Source organism: Danio rerio, chromosome 1, assembly GCF_052040795.2.
Source record: "Danio rerio strain M-AB ecotype USA chromosome 1, GRCz13ab, whole genome shotgun sequence".
Taxonomy (NCBI): Eukaryota; Metazoa; Chordata; class Actinopteri; order Cypriniformes; family Danionidae; genus Danio; species Danio rerio.
In genome coordinates, this window is record NC_141021.1 from 60724639 (window position 1) to 60748030 (window position 23392).

The 23392-nt window shown below is 35.3% G+C and overlaps 1 protein-coding gene across 2 annotated transcripts; it reads left to right on the top strand.

The window, feature by feature from the left end:
• Positions 1-765: 765 nt before the first annotated feature.
• On the top strand, positions 766-19021 carry LOC793232 (deoxynucleoside triphosphate triphosphohydrolase SAMHD1). Of its 2 annotated transcripts, XM_087238067.1 has the most exons (16): positions 766-898; positions 3932-4038; positions 5842-5936; positions 6327-6487; positions 7272-7387; positions 8314-8385; positions 8719-8750; positions 9567-9707; positions 10029-10129; positions 10357-10465; positions 13205-13296; positions 13457-13569; positions 15162-15298; positions 16042-16134; positions 16785-16889; positions 18413-19021. In XM_087238067.1, exons 2-16 carry the CDS (start codon positions 3951-3953, stop codon positions 18539-18541), a joined length of 1584 nt encoding a protein of 527 aa, XP_087094193.1. In that variant the 5' UTR covers positions 766-898; positions 3932-3950; the 3' UTR covers positions 18542-19021. The 2 variants fall into 2 exon arrangements, 1 of the variants encoding a protein (XP_087094193.1); XR_015477120.1 differs by lacking the exons at positions 13205-13296; positions 13457-13569; positions 15162-15298; ... (1 more) ...; positions 16785-16889; positions 18413-19021 and adding exons at positions 10870-11178; positions 11443-11743 and having other exon boundaries at positions 799-898; positions 10357-10574.
• The last annotated feature ends 4371 nt before the right edge of the window (positions 19022-23392 follow it).

Below are 23392 nucleotides of genomic sequence, written 5' to 3' on the forward strand. Positions count from 1 at the left end.
CTGTTCCTTTGTTAAACAAGAGCTTGATGCTCATGCATTATTATATCAGACATGATACACTAATTTCTAATCGCGTCCCGCCTTGTTAACATCTCTGTTTAAGTGTTTAACTCTCTTTATAATAACTTGCGTTGTATTTGAACGTGACGAGCTCAAAGCGAAAATAATAAATAAATAAAAATAAGTCGCTATTCATTATTTAATCAAGCAATGTCTGAAGACTCTTACGCTTAATTTAGATTAATCATTTTCTTTTAATTCGTACGTGATCCTGGAGCACAATGTCTGCTATTAATACTGAGAAAAAAGATTTTTTGTATACAGTAATTTAGACTCATACAATTTATTTTGCCAATAATTACACAAGTATACATGCGAAGCGTATTGTATGCTCCTCAATCAGAAGATTTAAGGATAAAATATAGCTTAAGGCATTATTTGTGGTCTAGGCCTACAATTATGAAATAATAAAGCAGATTTTGCATGGCTTTTTTCTGTTAAATTATATATTATAGCCAATTCTTTAGCCAATAGTTCATTTTAAGCACCGGTATTAGTTAGCAACTGATATTATTTACCTCCTCAGTTCGTGTATGTTACATTTACAATCAATAATGATAAAATGATTCAGTAATTTAAGCTTTTTTATATTGAAACAAACACAAACACGGGAGAAAAAAATAAAGTGGTATAAGTGCTTTATTTTTTTTAAGTGATGGTGACATCGCTTAGAAGGAAAAAAAAACGTCATATAACATATAGTGGGTTGAGTCTCTGCATCTATAAAACCTCTGCACACTTCTTCAGCTCTTCACTAACACCATTCTCATTTGCAAGGACGCAAGAAAAAAAAGACGATATAGCTTCTTAAGAAAAACTATATCTGCACCGACGACAGGTGAGAAAATTCTGTCATGTAAAAAAATGGTATAAGAAATGTCAAGGCGATTATTTCAATTAAAAATGCACCAATATATTTTGCATTATAATGGGAAAAAGGGTCTGTTTATTATAATAATAGTATGAATAGTAATTATTTATATACATTTGCATCTTTATGAATAGGAAGATGCATTGTCAAACTAATAAATTAATAGCTCAAACTGTTAAACAAAGATGACAACAGAGGTTAAAAACATATTTTAGTTCATCATTTTTCTATTTAAATATGGTTAGATCGTGTCAGTTCAAGCAAAGGTGATACTGAAAGTAAAACTGTTCATATATATATTTTTTTTTCCAATAGCAGCCCATGTTATAGAGTTGAAGTCAGAATTATTGGGCGCACTTTAATTTTATTTTATTTTTAATATTTCTCAAATGATGTTGAACAGAGCAAGGACATTTTCACAGTATGTCTGATAATATTTTTTCTTCTAAAAAAAGTTATTTGTTTTATTTTGACTAGAATAAAAGCAGTTTTTAGCTTTTTAAAAAACATTTTAAGGTCAAAATTATTAGCCCCCTTAAGCTATATTTTTTCTGATAGTCTACAGAACAAACCATCATTATACAATAACTTGCCTAATTACCCTAACCTGCCTGGTTAACCTAATTAACCTAGTGAAGCCTTTTAATGTCACTTTAAGCTGTATAGAAGTGTCTTGAAGAATATATAGTCTAATATTATTTACTGTCATCATGGCAATGAGAAAATAAATCAGTTATTAGAAATAAGTTATGGGGGGAGGGTGTGCTAAAAATTCTGCCTTCAACTGTATATGTCGTAATTAATTTTGGAAAACAGTAAAATGGAAAAAAAAATTTAAATAATAAAAAGGAATATAATTTTAATCAGTCTAATATACACTGCGAAATAAAGGCAGCCTTTGATCTTGCCACAATAATGTAGGCTATGACACACTTACAGGATCCCTGTCCATAAACAGAAAAAAATATTAACAAAAAATACAAATATTAAACAAATATTCATAATATTGTAACTGATCTTACTAAATAGGCTAAATGAACAAAGCTCTTCAGATTGTTTCGGTTCACTTTCTCGCTTAAGCGCTTGTTCTCCCATCAATAACTTTCCTTGACACTGAAATATATTTTGAGGGATTTATTTTTAGTTGCACAAAGTACAGCAGCTTAAACAACAGAACATCGTAATTTCATTTGCAGCGATTCTGTAAGAGAAATACATTCATATACAATAAACAAATACGACCATGTTTCACCAAACAAGTAAATAAATAACACCGGCATACAGCCATATCGTTTTGCGACTCGCTCTATAATTTTAAGATGATGATATTAAGGACAGTATACGCTTTTAAAAATTTACATAAGACATGTCAACACAATCTCACGGCAGTTCGTAACTTTTTCATTTAGTGGCTAATTCGTATGAATTCGTACGATCTAATTCGTACAATTTAGTACGATTTGCTTATCCCCCAATGACGGTTGGGGTTAGGGGTGGGGTTTGGTGCCACGCCTCCTTTTTAAAATCGTACCATTTCGTACGACTAAACTCGTACGAATTAGCCACCCAGCCGGCATTTCAACAGTGATTCAACGTTGAATCAACTTCAGGTCTATGGTTGGATCAACGTTGAATTACCTTTCGATTTTGCAAATTGGACCATTGTTGGGACAAATCACCAACCTGATTTCACCAAGTAGGACATGCTCTTGGAGGAACACCTATGTTGCTCATGGAACGACATTCCAGTCAGAATTAAGGAGTAAATTTGCTGTTTATGTTAAGGCTTATGGTTAGTGTATGCACTTCTACACGAGCGTTATCCAACTATTATTCCTCTGTGATTTTGGGAATAATTTACAGTTATGTTTGGGTTTAGGGCAATAGGTATGGATTATATTTTCAAACAAAATGATAGATAGTTAATTTAGTTGTTAACAGAGATGTTAATGCAGGATTGCATACTTTTTCATGATTGCAAAATAATGACGTGCTGGGTTAAATGTGTACAAACCCAGCATTGTTAAGTGCAGCATGAAGCACATCATCACTGTTTAGATACATGATTTTTTATCTCTGTGTGTTTAAAGATGTTCAAAATGTTTCATGTATGGTGTGTTTGTTGCTAATCCAAATTAAAGGTCTGCTAATATTATTTATTTTAGTCTCACACTTTTTTTTCTTGTCATAGCACACAGTTAAAACAGTTAAAGTCAGTGTAATGATGAAAAAAAGGTTTGAGAAATTTTAGTGGTTATAGAACAAAACATATATGCAAAATTATATATATATATAGTTTTTTTTTTTAATTGATGTTTAACAGAGCAATAAAATGTTCACAGTTTGTCTGATAATATTTGTTCTTCTGGAGAAAGTCTTATTTTTTTTTTTCGGCTAGAATAAAAGCAGTTTTAATTTTTTTAATGAACCATTATAAGGTCAATATTATTAGCCCCTTTAAGCTTTTTTTTTTTATATTCTACAGAACAAACCATCATTATACAATAACTTGCCTAATTCCCCTAACCTGCCTAGTTAACCTAATTACCCTAGTGAAGCCTTTAAACGTCACTTTAAGCTGTATAGAAGTGTCTTGAAGAATATCTAGTCTAATATTATTTACTGTCATCATGACAAAGAGAAAATAAATCAGTTATTAGAGATGAGTTATTACAACTATTATGTTTTTTAACATTTATATTGCATCTAGTAGTACTAAATGCATTGCATTTTAATATACCTATACTTGCCAAACAGGCTCGCCTAACTAAGGTAGTTGATTGACAAATCCATTTACCAGAACCACTCAGTAAATGTGGGTGTGTGATCAGCTGCTCGTTATGCAGTGTTTGCAGCAGCAGCATCTCTGAGTCTGAAACACACCCTCATATGTGAAAGGCGAAACTTTCCTCAAGTGTTTCAGTGACTAGAGCTGTGAATCTGTCAAAACTGAAAGCAGTTCTACACATCTCTATTCTCTCCATTTTTAACAACCCACAGAAACAAGCCAAAAGAGAAGATGTCACAAGCTGAACAAAGCAGAAAGCTCTATGAGCACAGGAAAAGTCTCCTGCAGGAACTGAAAAGGTCATATGATGCAAGTGAAGGTAAGGAAGTATATATAGATTTACAAACCATACAAATATAGGTTTATTTTATAAGTTTGAATTGTTGATCAAGGGCTAGATTTTCTAGCATCAATGCAAACATTCTTTTGGTTTAAAAAAAGAAAATGCTGTCAGGATTTACTTAAAACTGAATTCATTTAAACTTTAGAGCTGAAATAACTTGAGCGTATTGAACTGATTAAATATGTGTATTATTTGTAGGAGTTTCCCTTTTCACATGCATACATTTTGGGAGAAGAGTAATTAAATGAATCACAAAAGGTGATTTAAGGTCTATTTACATGCTGTTTGTGCTATAAATGAACTTTCATGCCTTTTTGTCCTTTTATTTAAATCTTTCTGAAGTCTAAGGCAATTCATTAGCATAATGCATAGAAATTAGTTTTTGGTTCTTTGATCTACTATTTGATGTAAATACTACAAAAAATGTCAGTTGGAATAAGACAGTGTTTTTGTTTTGTTTTTTAGATACAGTGCATTAGACACGTTGAAAATAAAACAGCAACTTACTCAAGTCATTACATTAGCTGTCATTCATTCATTCATTCATTTTCTTTTCGGCCTAGTCCCTTTATTAATCCGGGGTCGCCACAGCAGAATGAACCGCCAACCCATCCAGCACGCTTTTACGCAGCGAATGCCCTTCCAGCAGTAACCCTTCACTGGGAAGCATCCACATACACACACACACACTCATTCACTGCAGACAATTAAACCTACCCAATTCACCTGTACCACATGTGTTTGGACTGTGGGGGAAACTGCAGCCCAACTTCACACAGAAACACCAACTGAGCCGAGGTTCGAACCAGCGACCTTCTTGCTGTGAGGCGACACCACTACTGCACCACATCATCGCCTACATTAGCTGTCAAGCCAGAAATCCTGATAGATGTAACTATGACAAAAGAGCCTAGCCAAAACTTCATTTTCCAAATCTACCGCTTTAAAACTATGTCCACCAAAAAACATCAAATTATTAAACCCTTACGGCTTGATTATTGTAAAATTGATTTATTAGCATTAAAACACACACTGATGTAATCTGATTGTCTTGTTTGATACATACACAACCATTATAAGTTCATTATTTGCTTGTGCAAATGCAAGTGTTTACTTAATTTACAAACCGAGGAAATGGAAAAAATTACAAAATATTTCACACAAAGTGTAGCTTATTTATAAACTAATGTCAAGAGGATCACATGCTCATGATTGATTGCAGTCGGTGCTACGTTATTTAATTTATGATTGACCAATCAGACGATTCCTAAGCCACTATAAACACCCTCAGTTCCATATCACAGCCATCTTCATTTTGAAGAATCCCCCCTTCCACCTCTACTCCTCCTCCCTTCCTAGATGGGTGGCACGATGGCCCAGTGGTTAGCACTGTTAACTCACAGCAAGAACGTCACTGGTTCTAGTCTTTACCAAGCCAGCCAACATTTCAGAATGGAGTTTACACGTTCTCCCCGTGCTCACGTGGGTTTCCCCCATGTCCACTGGTTTCCTCTCACCATCCAAAAAATTAAGTTAATAAACTAATCCAAATCAGCACTATAGACATGCTCCTAGTCAGTAGTTATCTCTTAGAGCAATCACTATCTGTTCATTAGCTACTACAGCAGGGGAGTTCTCCAGATCTACCTGAGCTCAAACTCCCCTCTCTCCTTGCAAACGGGAGGAGCTCGAGGATCAAAGGGACAGCATGCCAAGCTTTATAATCAATCATCAGTTAAGTGTGAACTCATGAAGGATACAAAATGTGATGCTTTTCAGAGCCTGATAAACAGCAGTTATGGGAAATGATCACGAATGAACTGCAAGACATCCTGAAGAAATACACCTTAGACTTCTCAAAAGAACAAATGAAGGTAAAGCACACATGGTGGATCATTTATTTTTAACTTAAACACGATGCATTCTCTGTGCTGTTTTCCTGCATTACAGTGATGTGACAAAAATATGACTTTTGATTTTGGCCAATAAACAAAATACCAACCGTCACAGGGAAACTGGTTGAACTTTGCAGCAAAATAAACTCATGTAAAATACACTCCTGAATGAGTCAACAAGTCAATGCTCTAACTGAATCAGTTGAGTAAATGATTCAGTTGCTGCTACTGTTCAACTCGTTTACATTTCACAAATGAAATGCTCTGCGGGTTCATCTGCCAAAGACATTTTTGGAGTCAGGCGATGGTCCAGTCACAAATATTATTGTATGTTTGTTTGATGAGCCGGTGTGTTTTGTGTTTTCGTAGATCTTCAATGACCCTATTCATGGCCACATTGCTCTGCACCCCCTGCTGGTGAAAATCACAGACACTCCTCAGTTTCAGAGACTCAGACACCTCAAACAGCTCGGAGGAACGTATCTGGTGTATCCCGGAGCTTCACACAACCGATTCGAGCACTCCATTGGGTGAGACAGATATACAATGCTACATTTTTAGGTATTTTAACAAAATAAATGATGTTGAAGGAACACTTCACTTTATTTAGTACTATAGGCTCATTTTACAGCCATGCAGATGAGTTTTAGCATTTTTTAAATTCATTCAGCCAGTCTCTGGGTGTGGCGGGAGCACTTTTAGCTTAGCTTAGCATAAATTATTGAATCAGATTAGACCGTTAGCATCTCACTCAAAAAACTTCACATTCTGCCCTAATAATCAGAGCACTTTGCTGCTGTAACAATGGCTGCAGCAGCAGAATAATATTAAGCACCACTGTTGTCCAGCTGGGGACTATTTTCAGGTGCTGCGTAATATCATTGTTCCTACTACAACCATGGTACGGCAGCAAAAATCCTTAACTATTATGCCAAAATGAGAGTATAGTTCCTTTAGACATATCAGCCTAGAAAAATAGCAACTTTAACATTTTTATTAAGCTTATAACACAATGTAAAAACATAAGAGTCAAGCTTTAAATAGGAAAATTATCCAAACTCTTTTTTTTAACAACATGCTAATGGTCTAAACTGATTCAATGGTCTATGCTAAGCTAAGCTAAGCTGAGCTAAAAGTGCCCTGCCAGACCTGGGGATCGGCTGAATGAGTTAAAAAAGGGCAAAACTCGCCTTTTTAACATGAAAATGAGGCTATTTAAGAATAAAAGCGCAGTGTTTCTTTATGAATCGTTTGAGTAGTTTGCAGGATTGGGTCATTTTGATCATGAACTGACGTCTTGTTTGTGTATTTCAGTGTGGCGTATTTAGCCGGACGCCTGGTCAAGAGTCTTCATGACAATCAGCCGGAGCTCAAAATCACCAAACAGGATTTTCTGTGTGTTCAGATCGCTGGTCTGTGCCATGATTTGGGTGAGGAGTAAGAATTCAAAAGTGAAAATCATGGAAATTTATGCAAATGATGACTGGAAGATTTAAATTGTAAAACAGTTTCAAGTAAACTTACTTGAGGGACTCACACTCACAGAAATAACGATACACGAGTTGTCACTGGGGTGTGCTACCTTTACAAAAGGTACACATTTGTACTTAAAGGGTCCATGTTGGTACCTCAAAGCATTTATTAGTGTCTACTAAATTTTAAGAGGAACACTTTTGTACTTTTTAGATACTAATATATACTCTTGAGGTAAAAAATATGGACCTTTTAGGTACAAATTTGTACCATTTCAAAAGGTACCACCCCAGTGACAGCTCGCATACCTTTATATCTGAGAGTGCAGATTTTACTAAATATACTACAGATTTTGCTGTTAATATTTTTTTTTTCTTTATATTTTTGTTCCCTGTGAAGCCATAAATGTGATTGAATCAGATATATATTGGCCAAAAGCCATGTTTACCAAAACCATAACATTTATTTATGTGTATAAAGTAGAAAAAATTAAGTTACTTTAGTATTTAATCCGTAGTATAAATCACAGTCCAGTAATTGATTTTTGACCACAAAGTTTGATATCAATATGATCAAGGTAGTTTATATACATTGTATGTAACAAAATCCAGTCTAAACTTGTTATTTGTAATCAAAGATTTTAAATGAATATTTTATAGCAATAATAGTAATATAATACTTTTTTGTGTCATTACTTAGTGGTTAAATGAGCATCGATGTGTGCATGTCAAATGGACTGAAATGATTTGCATTTGAGTTGTTTTTCTTTTTGTCATTTGACATCAAGGTGCTTGCTAGGTAGTGTACATGATAAAAAATATATACATGAAATGACTTTCTAATGGTGTAAATATTTTACAAAAAAGGTGTGTGTATTTTGTAGGTCATGGCCCACTTTCACATGTATTTGATGCCCTGGTTATTCCTGAAGCCAAGAAAATAAAGACAAGAAAAGGTAATGGCAACTTCAGTCATTCCAATGGCAAAAAAATCAAGATACCAAAATTTTTGTTGCTTTAACTTATTTTAATAAGTGAATCGATGTTTTAAAGTTATACAAAGTTTAACTTAATATTTTGAGTCAGTTTGACTGATGTAAGTTGAGGTGACTAGACAAGTTCATTTGATTCAACTAAAAAAAAAATAGGGCAAGATTTTTTTTTTTTTTTTTTTTATTGACAAACCTGCATTTAAACCTGCATTACTTATAAATGTATATCTGGTTAACTAACATAAAATATATTAAGTGCATAATATGTTTTACAAACCACCAGCTTCTGTTTCTCAGGTTTGCCTGATGATATCCCTGAAAGCTGGAAGGTGAGAATGAACACTTAGTTCAGGCACTGTTAAAAATGTAGCCTGATCTCACGAGAAAACATAAGTATTTTACGTTTTGCCAGTTTAGTGGCTAATTCGTACGAATTCGTACGAGTTCAGTCGTACGAAATGGTACGATTTTAAAAAGGAGGTCTGGCACCTGACCCCACCCCTAACCCCAACCGTCATTGGGGGATAAGCAAATCGTACTAAATTGTACGAATTAGACCGTACGAATTCATACGAATTAGCCACTAAATGAAAAAGTTACGAATTGCCGTGAGATTGTGTTGGTTTTCCATATTTTGTGATTCATGTTTTTATTTTTCCTCATTTATTTCTGCTTTTGAATCGCATTATGGGACCTTGATCTTTCTTTCCAACAACTTTTAACCTTGAATAGTTTTCTGCACATGTGTAATAATGTGCAGTGCTATATTGTCTGTGTTGGCGTTGTATATTACAACCTTCAGAAATATTCAGAAACCTTGAAATAAACTGTCAGCACATTTTCTGTTATTTTACACACTTATTTCTTTAGATATTATTATTTCTTGGACATAATATTATTTCAAACTACTTAAAAAGTCAATAAAAGTCACTTTGTTAAACTGTAGAGCAGAATTGTCAACATCAAAAGTGGACAGAGCAGAGATCAACATCCCATAATGCAATTCACCTTCGCAAATAAACACAAAACAATTGTGAACCACTTTATACAAAAACTGTTCATTAACAGATATTGTTCACAATATAACCAATGTCTGTCCTATATAATGTTGTTATGATGTATGATTTGTCTTTCGGTCTCTGCAGCATGAGCAGATGTCAGTGCTGATGTTTGACAGCATTGTGAAGAGTCTAAATGAGGAGGTGTTGAGGGAACATGGACTCACTGATAACGACGTCATCTTCATTAAAGAGTTAATCGAAGGGGCAAAAGCCTCAGATAATGAGGTATATAATGATATCATTAAAAATGGTAACACTTAAGTATATTCACGCCATTTTACTACTGGCTTATTATTAAGATATTAACTGTTTATTAACACTTAAAAACTATAATCTCATTTTGCATTCCTAATCCTGCCCAATACATAAACCTGACTACAACCTTAACTATTAATAAGCAGCTAATTTGTGTTTTATCAAGCTAAAAGTCTTAGTTAATGGTTTGTTAATAGTGTACATTCAGATAAAGTGTGACCATAAAAATGAATCAGCCGTTAGTGTAAAAAGCTGAAGTGAAACAGACATTTGGTTTTGTTTTCTTTTCAGTGGCCGTACAAGGGCAGAAATGTTGAGAAATCCTTCCTCTACGAGATTGTGGCAAATAAACAAAACGGCATTGATGTGGACAAATGGGACTATTTTGCACGGTAAATAGTTTAATTATAATAGTCATTGTAATACTATAGGACATATATAATATAATAAATTCATTCTAGTGTTTTCGATACTCTCAGATTTACAGCGCAACACGACAGCTTTTCCTCATTTTGTTATGTTAATAAAGACAGCTATAAACAAATGCAGGCGGAGCCAAATAGACATATATATTATTTATCCATTATTTGTTTGTTATATTTAATATCTGTTTTTCCAGAGACTGTCATCACCTTGGCATTCGAAACAGCTTCGACCATCTCCGACTGCTGAAATTTGCTCGAGTTTGTGTAGTGAATGGAAGAAAGCACATCTGCTTCAGAGACAAGGTGCAGGATACATCGCTTTCATTCTTAATGTAGATCAACATGCTATCTAGCTACACTTCATTTCAAAGATGAATTGAATTAAAAGTATGGAAAAAGTGGAGGCAGCAAAGTGTCAGCTTCATGCTGTATGGGATTTTAATCTTTCTACCAACAACTTTTAACATTGAAAAGTGACTTTTCTGAACATTTGTTTAAAGTCTGCAGCGCTTTATTGTCTGGGTTGGTGTTGTATATTACACTTGTTGTATATTATACATAATATAATTTCAAAGCAATAAAATGTCAATAAAAGTCACTTTGTTAGACTGTAGAGTTGAAACTTCAACATCAGAAGTGAACAGAGCAGATATCAACATCCCATAATTCAATTCACAACCGCAAATAAACACAAAACCCCTGAAAAGGTCAAGCTCCCTTTGGAAAAGTGTAAATAAACAGAAAACCAGCAATAAATCACAATCTATGAGCAACTTGTGTTCACATTCACATAACCTTTTACAGATGAATTCCCACAGCATAAAAGTGAAACCATTACCATTATTTAGACACTTTACTATTGATTTTTACTGAACTTTAGACACTTTATTTAGACATAATCAGGGCTTAATTTGTGCCGGAACACGCAAGATCCGGATCCGGCACCTCTGAAATCCAACACAGGCTCATTCTGAAAACGTAGTCCCATGGATGTTTCTGAAGACCGTGAATTACCAGCCTGATCTCACGAGAAAACGTAAGTATTTTACGTTTTGGCAGTTTAGTGGCTAATTCGTACGAATTCGTACGAGTTCAGTCGTAAGAAAATGTACGATTTTAAAAAGGAGGTGTGGCACCTGACCCAACCCCTAAACCCAACCGTCATTGGGGGATACGCAAATCGTACTAAAATGTACGAATTAGATCGTACGAATTTGTACGAATTAGCCACTAAATGAAAAAGTTACAAATTGCCGTGAGATTGTGTTGGAATTACATAGCTGGAGATACGTATGGCTGCATTTAATTTTTTACGCGAATGCTGCGGGGCGGTATGACGCCGTTCCTTTGGGCGCTTATAGCAGCTGACCGCTTACCTCGGTGTGGAGGGCTTTCCTGCCGCAATTAGTTTGTCCAGTTAGCTCGTCATGTATGTGGGCAAACTTGAAACACAGAGAGGAGTTGACCACAACGATGACCAGGTTCGAGTCCAGTGAAGAGCGGTTCCAGAAATCAGGTAAGACAAAAACAGAATCCAAAAAATAAAATGAATGAGTGAATAGCAGGGTGGGCGAAGAAGTGGCACAGTAGGTAGTGCTGTCGCCTCACAGCAAGAAGGTCGCTGGTTCGAGCCTCAGCTCAGTTGGCGTTTCTGTGTGGAGTTTGCATGTTCTCCCTGCGTTTGCGTGGGTTTCCTCCGGGTGCTCCGGTTTCCCCCACAGTCCAAAGACATGCGGTACAGGTGAATTGGGTAGGCTAAATTGTCCGTAGTGTATGAGTGTGTGTGTGTGTGTGGATGTTTCCCACAGATGGGTTGCGACTGGAAGGGCATGCATAAAAACTTGCTGGATAAGTTGGCGGTTCATTCTGCTGTTGCGACCCTGGATTAATAAAAGGGACTAAGCCTAAAAGAAAATGAATAAATGAATGAATAGCAGGGTGAGAATGTGGTAAAATCTGAAAACTTGGTAAAAATAAGATGCGGGCCTTTTCTGGACGGCTTTTTAAAATCGTTGGTTGGGTTTAGGGAAGTAAGCGCGTGGGCGGGTCAATCGGTAAAACTGGTTGGGTTTAGGGAGGGAGGAGGGTGGGTCAGTCGATTGGCCGGTCGCACAGTCAATCATTCTGTTAGTCAGACAGACGGTCGTTCGACAGCAGCCTCTGGTGGGACGTATTTCGCTGTCTCCAGAAATGTCCACGGGACCACGTTTTCAGAATGAGCCTGGGTTGCTGAAATCTGATCCAGCACCTCATTTTACTGATCCCCCTCCTCGACCGCCCTCCTCCCCCATCCGCTGTTTACTTTCACTTTCTTCCGCGATTCTCCAACCCTCTTCACTTTCGTCCACGACAACCCTGGCCAGCTCACTTTTGTCCGCGACACCCCTCCCCTTTCCACCGCACCGACCACCAACCCACCCACCCGCTCTCCACTTTCGTGTGCCATACCTCTCCATACTCGGGTAACATGTTGAATCCGTTGACCTGATCTGTTCTTGCAATTCAAAAATTAAGCACTGGACATTTATTTTAATCTTCTGTGTTCACCTGAACCCTTTTGAAAATCCCCCACCACATATCAACCACAAAACATTAACAATTCTGAGTGTGCCTCACACAGGTGAGTGGACTTTACAAACCACCTGTAGAAAACACTCTTTTTCATCTCTCTGACACTTTAACCAACACCAGTTCTGCCCATTTGCATAAGAGACTTTCTTACAAATTACTCCTTATTAAAACAACATTATGTCACATTTATGACGTGTGCTTCACGTAGGTGAGTGGGCTTGACAATCCACCTGTAGAAACACTCTATACCCCCCCCCCCACACCTCCTCTTTCCTAACCCTAGCACTTAACTCTATGAGCACTAACAGTTCCTTTGTATAATCAGCACTTGTTGTGTATATTGCCTCCTCTTGTTGAATCACTAAATGTCTCCTCAATTGGACAAAAGCACCTGCTAAATGACTAAATACATCAGATACTCCTGAATTTGGCTTTATAAAATCTGAAGCTTTGTGTTTTTATGTCTAACAGGAGGCTGATAATGTCTATGACATGTTTCGCACCCGATACACACTCCATCGCCAGGCCTATCAACACAAGATCGGGAATATCATTGAAGACATGTGAGTTTCTCTGTCTGTACTCAAGGTCTTTAACACCACACCTCCACCCTCCATCACTGATCCACTTTTACAGAGTGTTTCTCAAAAAATCAGAGGTTTACTGACATTTAAATAAAATCCTTCAGTTCAGTGATAATAATGCTCTTTTTTTATGCATCAGGTTTGCTGAAGCACTTCTACTTGCTGATCGTGACCTTCACGAAGATAGACCTGCAGATATGCTGAAAATCTCTGAAGCCATAAAGTCAGTGGAGGATTACAGCAAACTTACAGGTCAGCTCAAAACACTGATGAGCATATAAAAGCTATATATTGTGTTTAAACTACACTTTCAGAAATAAAGGTATGTGAGTTGTCACTGGGGTGGTTCCTTTTCAAAAGGTACACATTTGTACTTAAAGGGTCCATATTGGTACCTCAAAGCATTTATTAGTGTCTACAAATTTTAAGAGGAACACTTTTGTACTTTTTAGGTACTAATATATACTCTTGAGGTATTAATATGGACCTTTTAGGTTCACATTTGTACTTTTTGAAAAGGAACCACCCCAGTGACAGCTCTCGTACCTTTATTTCTGAGAGTGTACACTATAGAAGCAGATATGGTACAAATTAGTCACTTGTAGATACCCTAATACAATATCATCCCAGTAGAAGTATAAAGTAATCCTTAGTAATATTATTTGAGTCAAAGTACTTGATTTTTAATTTACTTGCTTATTAGAAGTAAATATACTTACTGATCAATGTTTAATTTGCAAGAAAGTTGAATTACTGAAAATTGTCATGGTCAGAAACCACACTGATAATTCATGAAAACCCAAGTGAAAGCATGTGAACCCCATTTAGCTCAGTAAAATCAGTGAATCTTTTACTGCAGAGTCAATCTTAACGGATCGTTTGAATCATTTAGTCATTTACTGAAGACTTACTCTGAACAGATCAATTGAATCAGTGAATCATTTAATGGGGACTCACTTTGCAAAGTCATTTGAATTAGTGTGTCATTTACTAGAGACTCACTTTGAAAAGATCATTTGAATCAGAGAATAATTTACTGGAGACTCAGGCTGCGTCCGAAACCGCCTACTACTCAGTAGGTGCTGCATTTGAATTTAAGCGTACCACTCGGCTGTTTGAAAAGTGCATTCTATACAGTATAAATGTGAAAAGTATGAATGGAATTCGGACGTACTACATCCGTCATTTCGTCATGGTCACGTGACCTATCTGTGTCAGTTGCGTTTCTTCACTCCCATTCATGAATTCGCTCGCAGGGCATCATGGGATAGCGCAGCATGCCTGGGATGCACACTCCAGAATCTCACCGGTAGCAGTAAGTCATCCGGGTACTTCTCGAATACTGATTTTCGAATTGAATTCAGACATACTACTCGGCTCACATACTGATTTTAGCATACTGTATAGTATAGAAGTATGCTGTTTCGGACGCAGTCTCACTCTAAACAGATAATTTGAATCAGTGAATTGTTTACTGGAAACCTTCATTTACACCCACATTGTTTCTTTATTGCTATTCACTGCCCTATGTATTGAAAGGGTTAGCTCATCAAAAAAGTATACAATTTTATTATTAATAACTCACCCTAGTGTTGTTCAATCCCCAGAAACTTTTGTTCATATTGAAATCACAAATTCCGATATTTTAGATGAAATCCTGGAGCTCTCTCATCATTCATAGACAGCAAGGGTACCGCGATGCTCAGAGACAAAAGAAAAAGACCAAAAACATTGTCAAAACATTCAGAGGTTCAAACTCAGCAGAGTACTGTTGCCCATAGTAAATGCACATGCTGATCTGTTATTGTTATAAAAATAATTACATTTTTTCATTATTTTGCCAGATGAGATCTTTGAGCAGATCTTGTCCTCCACCTCTCCTAATCTGAAGGAATCCAGAGACATCCTGGACAAGATCATGAGAAGAAAACTGCCAAAGTTTATCGGAGAAACTCGTCTGACTAAGAAAATCAAGTCAATGGTGGGACAGAAACTGAAAAACATACATTATATACAGGACTTGATGTTAACATTTTTGATCAGCAGCCACTGTGGCTAGTAGATTTCCAACATTACTAGCTACTCGCCATTTTCACTAGCCACAATTTTGTTGTTGGGAAAACATATTTTATATGCATAAATTTGACTTTGCCGAGCTAATATTACTTGATTAAGATTTTGTGTTATTTCTACATGCCTCCTCTATCATTTAACTTTTTTGTGGTTGTGACCTTGCTCAATGAGCATGAGCAAATGTGTTGTGGTTTCACAGTGCAATTAGTTTTAATTGACTTTTAGGGCTCAACACTAAGGATTTACATTTTTTTTTCTCTGGCCACACCAACTAATTATTTCCTTGCAATAAATGTTAAATAATGGGTCAAAATAAGCTAAATATAACTTTTTATTCAACAGAAATGTTCTTAAAAACAATTGGCATTCAAAAAAATTATTCTCATGTATCTAGAACTAGACAGCAGTCTGTTCAGGCTGAAGGTCCCCGATCACCAGTTACTAGTAAATGGAGGGTTAATCTCCCAATGTTACTGTAAAGGATGATAATTAAACCACATAAAGCAAAAGAAACCAGTCAAAGTGGCTAGTGGGGTTGTCTGTCTGACCTGCCACAGGTGAAATCTACCCGCATTTGGCAGGTGTTAATGTCATGCCCTGATTATATAGTATAAATAAACTTCTAAAACTGCGTGAAATCTTTTATTTCAGGAAGAGCTTAAAAATAGCTGGAAGGCAGCAATAGAGAAGTACAAACCAACAGACCCTAATGTTAACCTGACGACTGAAGAGCTGCCGGTTTATGTGAGTTATACATTTAAAGACAAAATTATTCACCCTCCTGTAAATTTTTTTTCAAAATATATTATAAGTGTTTTTGGTAGAGAAGTTTTATCAACACATTTCTAATCATACTAGTGTTAATAACTCATCTCTAATAACTGATTTATTTTCTCTTTGTCATGATGACAGTAAATAATATTAGACTAGATATTCTTCAAGACACTTCTATACAGCTTAAAGTCACATTTAAAGGCTTCACTAGGGTAATTAGGGTAAAGTTAGGGTAATTAGGCAAGTCATTGTATAACAGTGATTTGTTCTGTAGACAATCTAAAACAAATATTGCTTAAGGATAATAATATAATAATAATAATAATAATAATAATAATAATATTCACCACACATACATAAAATTTTGTAAGATTGAAAAAATAATAATTCTAGCCAAACTAAAAGAAATGAAACTTTTCCAGGAGAAAAATATAATAGTGAATAGTTGTAAGTGCTCTGTTAAACTGCACTTGAAAAATAATTGAAAAATAATTACAATTTCACAGGAGGGCAACTAATCTTTGTATATTATATCTATAAATAATGTCTATACCAAACACTTAATCTCTACCTTCGTACCTTTAAATCTTTACAAAGTATTTAATCTCCTATTATGGTAGGTGGTTGATCTGGATCACGGCATGAAGGACAAAAACCCCATTGAACATGTTTATTTCTACAGCAAGAGAAAACCCAATGAAGCTTCAACCATTGAGGATTATCAGGTAACATCGACACTTTTTGGCCGATTTATATCCAGGGAATTACAAAAATGTATACATGGTCATTTATTAGTTACATTAGATACATTTATTAGTCACATAGCTTGAATATTATGAATACTATATATATACACCATATATATATATATATATATATATATATATATATATATATATATATATATATATATATATATATATATATATATGGAAAGTATACTGTATGAAATTATTTGATATCATCGCATGCAGTGATTTATGTATTTTTTTTTCTAATTTATTTCTGCTTTTGAAATGCATTATGGGATTTTGATCTTTCTTCCCACAACTTTTAACCTTGAAAAGTTGTAAACAGTGACGTTAATGAACCTGTAATAGTGTGTAGTGCTGTATTGTCTGGGTTGGTGTTGTATATTACACTACAGAAACCTTGTAATGAACTGCAGCACACTTTCTGTTATTCACTATTCACTTCTGTTATTTCTAACTTATTTCTCTAGATATTATTTCTTATACATTATATTGTTTCAAGTGACTAAAATGTCAGTAAAAGTCATTTTGTTAAACTGTATAGTTGAATTATCAACATCCCATAATGTAATTCACAACTGCAAATAAACACAAAATACAAAAACTGTTTATTAACATATTTTGTACAGTGTATTAATCAGCATAATGTACATCCAGCTGGTTCTTATAGCAGAATAAAAATTAATAACTCATCATTAATTAGTGACTACTTTTACATGAATAATTGATTATTGATTCAGATCAATGTTTTGTGTCTAATAGTTTAGTTTTGTGAAGAGTATTCATGTAATAATCAGCATAATGTACATCCAGCCGGTTATTAACAGAGAATGCGAGGCACACCAACCTGCCTTTTGTTGATAAGAAAAAATGAAGTGCACTGCGATTTTTATTTTGCTAGGCATCCACTGAATCAGCTGCATGAGCTGCATGTGCGTGAGCTCTGCTGTTGATATTGCTATATTTAATAATATTGTGATATTCAGGATTTGTGAAGTCATACAGCTCTGGATAACTTAAAACAGTAGCTACTAGACACTCCTCCATCTTTAAAAGTCTGCGTAGTCATCTTGACAACACTGCTGTTCGTCAGTGGAAACTCCGCCTTTGCTTTTATAATTAGATTGGAAAACTGAAAAAAAAAGATGCGACTGATGTAGCGCACTTTATCCGCTCCGTTTTTTTTTTCAACTGCAGATGCACAGAATGCAACGGCAAGGACTCAAGGCGCATAAGCAACATGCAAAACCAAATGAAAAACTGTATCAACACAAAAAGCGAGTTTGGTGTGATCAAGACCTTTCAGTGTTGTACAACAGTTGCTGATCAATCGGTCAGGCTTTATTCTGCGATAACAACCGACTGGATGTACTTTATCTCTTACTTAGTCTTTTGGTAAACAGAGGCTTGTTACTTTGCCTTGGTCAATCCTTTGGTCATTCACTTCAGGAGCAAAATGTGGGGAAAAAAGCATTGCGTTTGTCTTGTATTGACAGCTGTCCAGTTTCCTGCCAAACAAGTTTAATGAAGAGCTGGTCAGAGTTTATTACAGAGGATCTGGTCCTGTCAAAGAGGAGGAGAAGAAGATGGAGGAGGCCGAGAAGTGTTTCCAGACCTGGTGTTGATCCAGTCTAAGCCTCCAGGCAGCGCAGTAATTAACACGTATGTGTGTGTATATATACACACACTGTTAACGAATTTAGTAAATGACAGAGTATTTAACTTATAACATACAGTTATGCGGTATGTTACTGTATTTTAAAGTTGCATTGTGAAAATGACTATATTTTACACTAAAGATATACAATACTGTAAATACATATACAGCCAGATAAACGGTGCTGTAAATGTAAACAGTATTTTTGCTGCAATCAAATTACAATAAGTTACTGTAGTTTCTACAGGTCATTGTTAACAGTGTGTATATATATATATAAATATAAATCAGTTAATTATGATCGTAACAATTTTATCAGCATACTTATTATTGATAAAGTGTATCCCTTATATGAAGGAGAGAGAAAAAAGTTGTCTCAGCTATAAAAGATGTCTTATATTATGCACTGCAAAACAAGACTAGTGAATAAACCCATTGGAACAGTTAAGATGTCTTTGCTTACTCGTTATAATTAAGCACAGTTCGTTTACTTACTAATTTTAACCAGACTGAGATTAATTATGAATGAGAATAAGCAGTTTAGATCAGGGGTTCCCAAACTTTTCAGTCCATGACCCCCAAAATAACAACGCCAGGGACTCACGACCCCCACCATTTTCAGGCGAGGTTATAAACATACAAATGTTAATTGCAACTGCTGACACACGTCAATAAGCCAATATAAACATGAGCATACTGAAAACACAAACAAAGTGCAGCACTGTAACTTTATAATGTTTATAGTCATTAATATTAACAATAATTATAATAATTTCTTACATTTATGTAGTGCTTTTTTTGGGCACTCAAAGCGTTTTACACACAATGGCCGGGAATCTCCTCATTCACCACCAGTGTGATGAAGCAAATTATGATATGGGGAGGGTTAGGAGGACATGATGGACAGAGGCCAGTGGGCAGATTCTTAATGAGCACAGAGAGTCAGGACCTCAGTTTAACATCTCATCCGAAAGACGGCGCTCACTGAGCAGTATAGAGTCCCCATCGCTATACTGGGGCATTAGGACCCACACAGGCCGCAGGTTGGGCGCCCCCTGCTGGCCTCACTAACTCCATTTCTGGCAGCAACCTAGCTTTTCCATGTGGTCTCCCATCCAGGTACTGACCGGGCGCAGCCCTGCTTAGCTTCAGTGGGCCTCACCTCACGTAATGAGCCTGTGAACACAATGTTCACAGCAAAAGTCTATTCTTGCTTTAACTTTGAAGACCACCACTTGGAGATCATCCTCCATGTTCAGTCGCCTCTATTTATTATTAATGTAATTGAGTGTCATAAAGATGTCAGAAAGTTTTGGCTGGTGCTGTAAAATCAATCTGGTTCAAATGACGATATCTCTCCACACCACCACAAGTGTGCAGATCCACTTGGATGATGCTCCAGCAGCCACAGGACAACAGCGCCAGTGCTTCACCACACGCCAGCAATAGGTGGAGTGGAGAGACTGTGATGGAGCCAATTCAGTGGATGGATATGATTGGAAGGCCATCATGGGTATGGCAAAGAGGGAATTTGGCCAGGCCACCAGGGTTACACCCCTACTCCTTACAAGAGCCTACTGCACCACTGCTTTGCCTAGGTTTTATATATGTGACATAAAAATGGCCAATTCCCTATATTATATGTAAATATAATATAGAAAAAACAGCAAAGGCTCTCACTTATTTGCCATAGTTAAATTCCATAACATGCCAATTACATGTGATACCAATTTCAAGTGTTCGCACATATGTTTCTTGCAAATTGTTTTGTTTCTAGTTATTGCCTTGATAATAGAGAATATGAGCTAGGCATCATTTGTGGCTGTTGCCAAAGTGAGATATGCGCTATATAGGAGACAAATCGTGTACAGTATGTACATATAGGGCTTATATGTTGATATGGCCTGTATATGACCATATATATGCACCTCAATTTTGCCTATATGTTTCATATATACTCATATATGCAGTGTATATATGATCATGTATGTGCATATATACTGCATATAGGTTTCATATGCGCATATATCCTCATATAGGTTCTTTCCATGTGGGCTGTAAAAACCCAATATGTTAAGGTGATTCAAATCATTTGAGGAAATCGCTAGCAACAAACCATTTGAGTTAAAAAAAAATAATAATAATCTATGTGAGTACTGTGAACCCCGTTTTAATTTACTCATTACATTCAAGACAAAAGTTCAAAACTCTTTTCAAACGAGTAGAATTGACTTTCAGTCCATTTTGAGTTAACTACACTCTTTTAATTGGATGAAGTCGACTGTTGGGTTTTACAGTGTAGTATGAATCAAATTTAATGAGATTATATCAGATTTCTGGATGATATCCTTGACTCCATTCGAGGCATTCACTCCACTATTTGCAAAAATTTAAATAAAATCATCAACACAGAGTATTTATGGCAGTAAATAAAGCAGATTTACACCCACTTCTGTTTTACTGAACCCCCCGGATGCACATAGCAGAGCAAAAACACATCTACAAAACAACAAAACACAAACTCTAATAGAAAAATGACTTCTGTAAGCATGATTTGTTGTTCTAAATAAAGCCGAGGATGTTTAGATTTAAAGTTTGAAGATGACTAAAGTTGTGTTTGACTACATAGATAAGACCTTAAGACCAATGTCTGAAATTTTCAGAAAAGTTACCACTATTATATACTGTACATCTGTCTTGCTTTCTTTATTCTCTTTTACTTTCGCTTTCAGTTTTCGCTGTCTGATGTACTCCTTCTAGTGGAGCAGAGCGTTATTACATTCTCAAAACAGATGCGAATTAAAATCCATAGAATAAACTCAAACTAAAAACAATCACTAAAACAAAGTATAATGAACGGAGTTGTTCAAAAGAAACTATGTGATTTTGTTATAAGACATTATTTGACGATAAAAATGTGCGTGGATGAACAAACCAGCATTAAAGTGTGTGAGTAAGCGACACTCATGGGAAAGCACTCACCAAAAACAGTTCTAGTCATGGCACACACTCACCACTAGATGGACTCACCGAGCCGTATATCAGCACTGTCCTTGCAGTGGACTGATGCTTTATTTCACCTACAAAAAAACTGTCAGTTGTTGTAGAGACTAGAGAATATGTGCACCTTGCATTAAAAATCCATGTCTGGAAATAAGAGATTATTTAAGTTTACTCTTTTCGTCAACAGTAACAGCGTAAACTAGCTAAAAACTAATAATATGAATAATATACAAATAAAAAAGCCTTAAAATCACAAAACAAGAGACTATCCTGAGCTCTGATGTCTGAAACAGCTTTTAAAAACAGATTAAAAAAACAAGAATAATAACAAATAAGAATAAGAACTGACGAGGGAAATGAGCTCAACAACATTTACAGTTTATACAAACACCATATTGCATTTAAAACACAGTATACTGACTATAGAATAAGAAAATCAGGAAGAATTCACTGCCAAAACTATTTTTTAATTCCACACACACACAACAATCAAAAACAGGTCTGGATTAAATCTAATTATTAAAAGCAAAATGAAAAAAAAAAATTAACAGTAAACCCCTCAAAACAGCATCAAGTTGCAGAAAAGCTAAGAATATGAACATCAAAAATAAAATAAACCCTGAAAATCTTCAACTGGTGACTATATTGATGTCTAAAATAGCAGAAAGACAAGCAACCTAAAATAAAGGACAGACAATCGAAGCCATTTCAACAACATTCACGTTATGCAAACACCACAATGCATTTTAAATATATATTGTTGTGCATAATAAACATATTATTAGGTAACACTTTACTTGAAGGGGTGTTCATAAGACAAGAAACCTTTATAATCATGACACGTGATGAATGTTAATGAGATTTTATGCATGCTTTTGACAACAGTCATTAAGTGTAATTTGCTCTGTTATGACATTTTAAATGTTAAGATCATATCGTTTCAATGTCAACTTGAAATAAACAAATACATCACAACCTGTTTTTGTCTTTGTCATGACAACTTAATGTTACCATTGCAACAATACTTGTCATAAATCTATCATAAACATAAACATTTGGTCATTTTGTAATAACCATTTTAAGTGTTTAGCATGCATAAACCCATACATGGAATAAAATTTATAAAATGTTTTTGTTAAAGAAGAGACTTAGTTCTATGTTTTGAAATTTATATGGTCATATATTCTTATCCATTTAATATACAGTTGTAGTCAGAATTATTGCCCCCCATTGAATTATTATTAATATTTTTTAAATATTTCCCAAATGATGTTGAACAGATTCAGGAAATGCTCACAGTATGTCTGATAATATTTGTTCTTCTGGAGAAAGTCTTATTTGTTTTATTTTGACTAGCATATATGCAGTTTAAATTTTTTTTTAAAAAATATTTTAGGATCAAAATTATTAGCTCCTTTAAGCTTTATTTTTGTTTTTGATAGTCAACAAAACAAACCATCATTATACAATGACTTGCCTAATTACCCTAACCTGCCTAGTTACCCTAATTACCCTAGTGAAGCCTTTAAATGTCACTTTAAGCTGTATAGAAGTGTCTTGAAGAGTATCTAGTCTAATATTATTTACTGTCATCATGACAAAGAGAAAATAAATCAGTTATTAGAGATGAGTTATTAAAACTATATGATTAGAAATGTGTTATAGAAATCTGCTCTCTGTTACACAGAAAATGGGGAAAAAAATAAACAGGGGAGCGAATAATTCTGACTTTAACTGTTTTCTGAGGGCCATCGAATTAAGGTGAAAATGTTGAAAAATTGAGACTTTTTAAAAAAATTGTTTTCAAGGAAAGAGT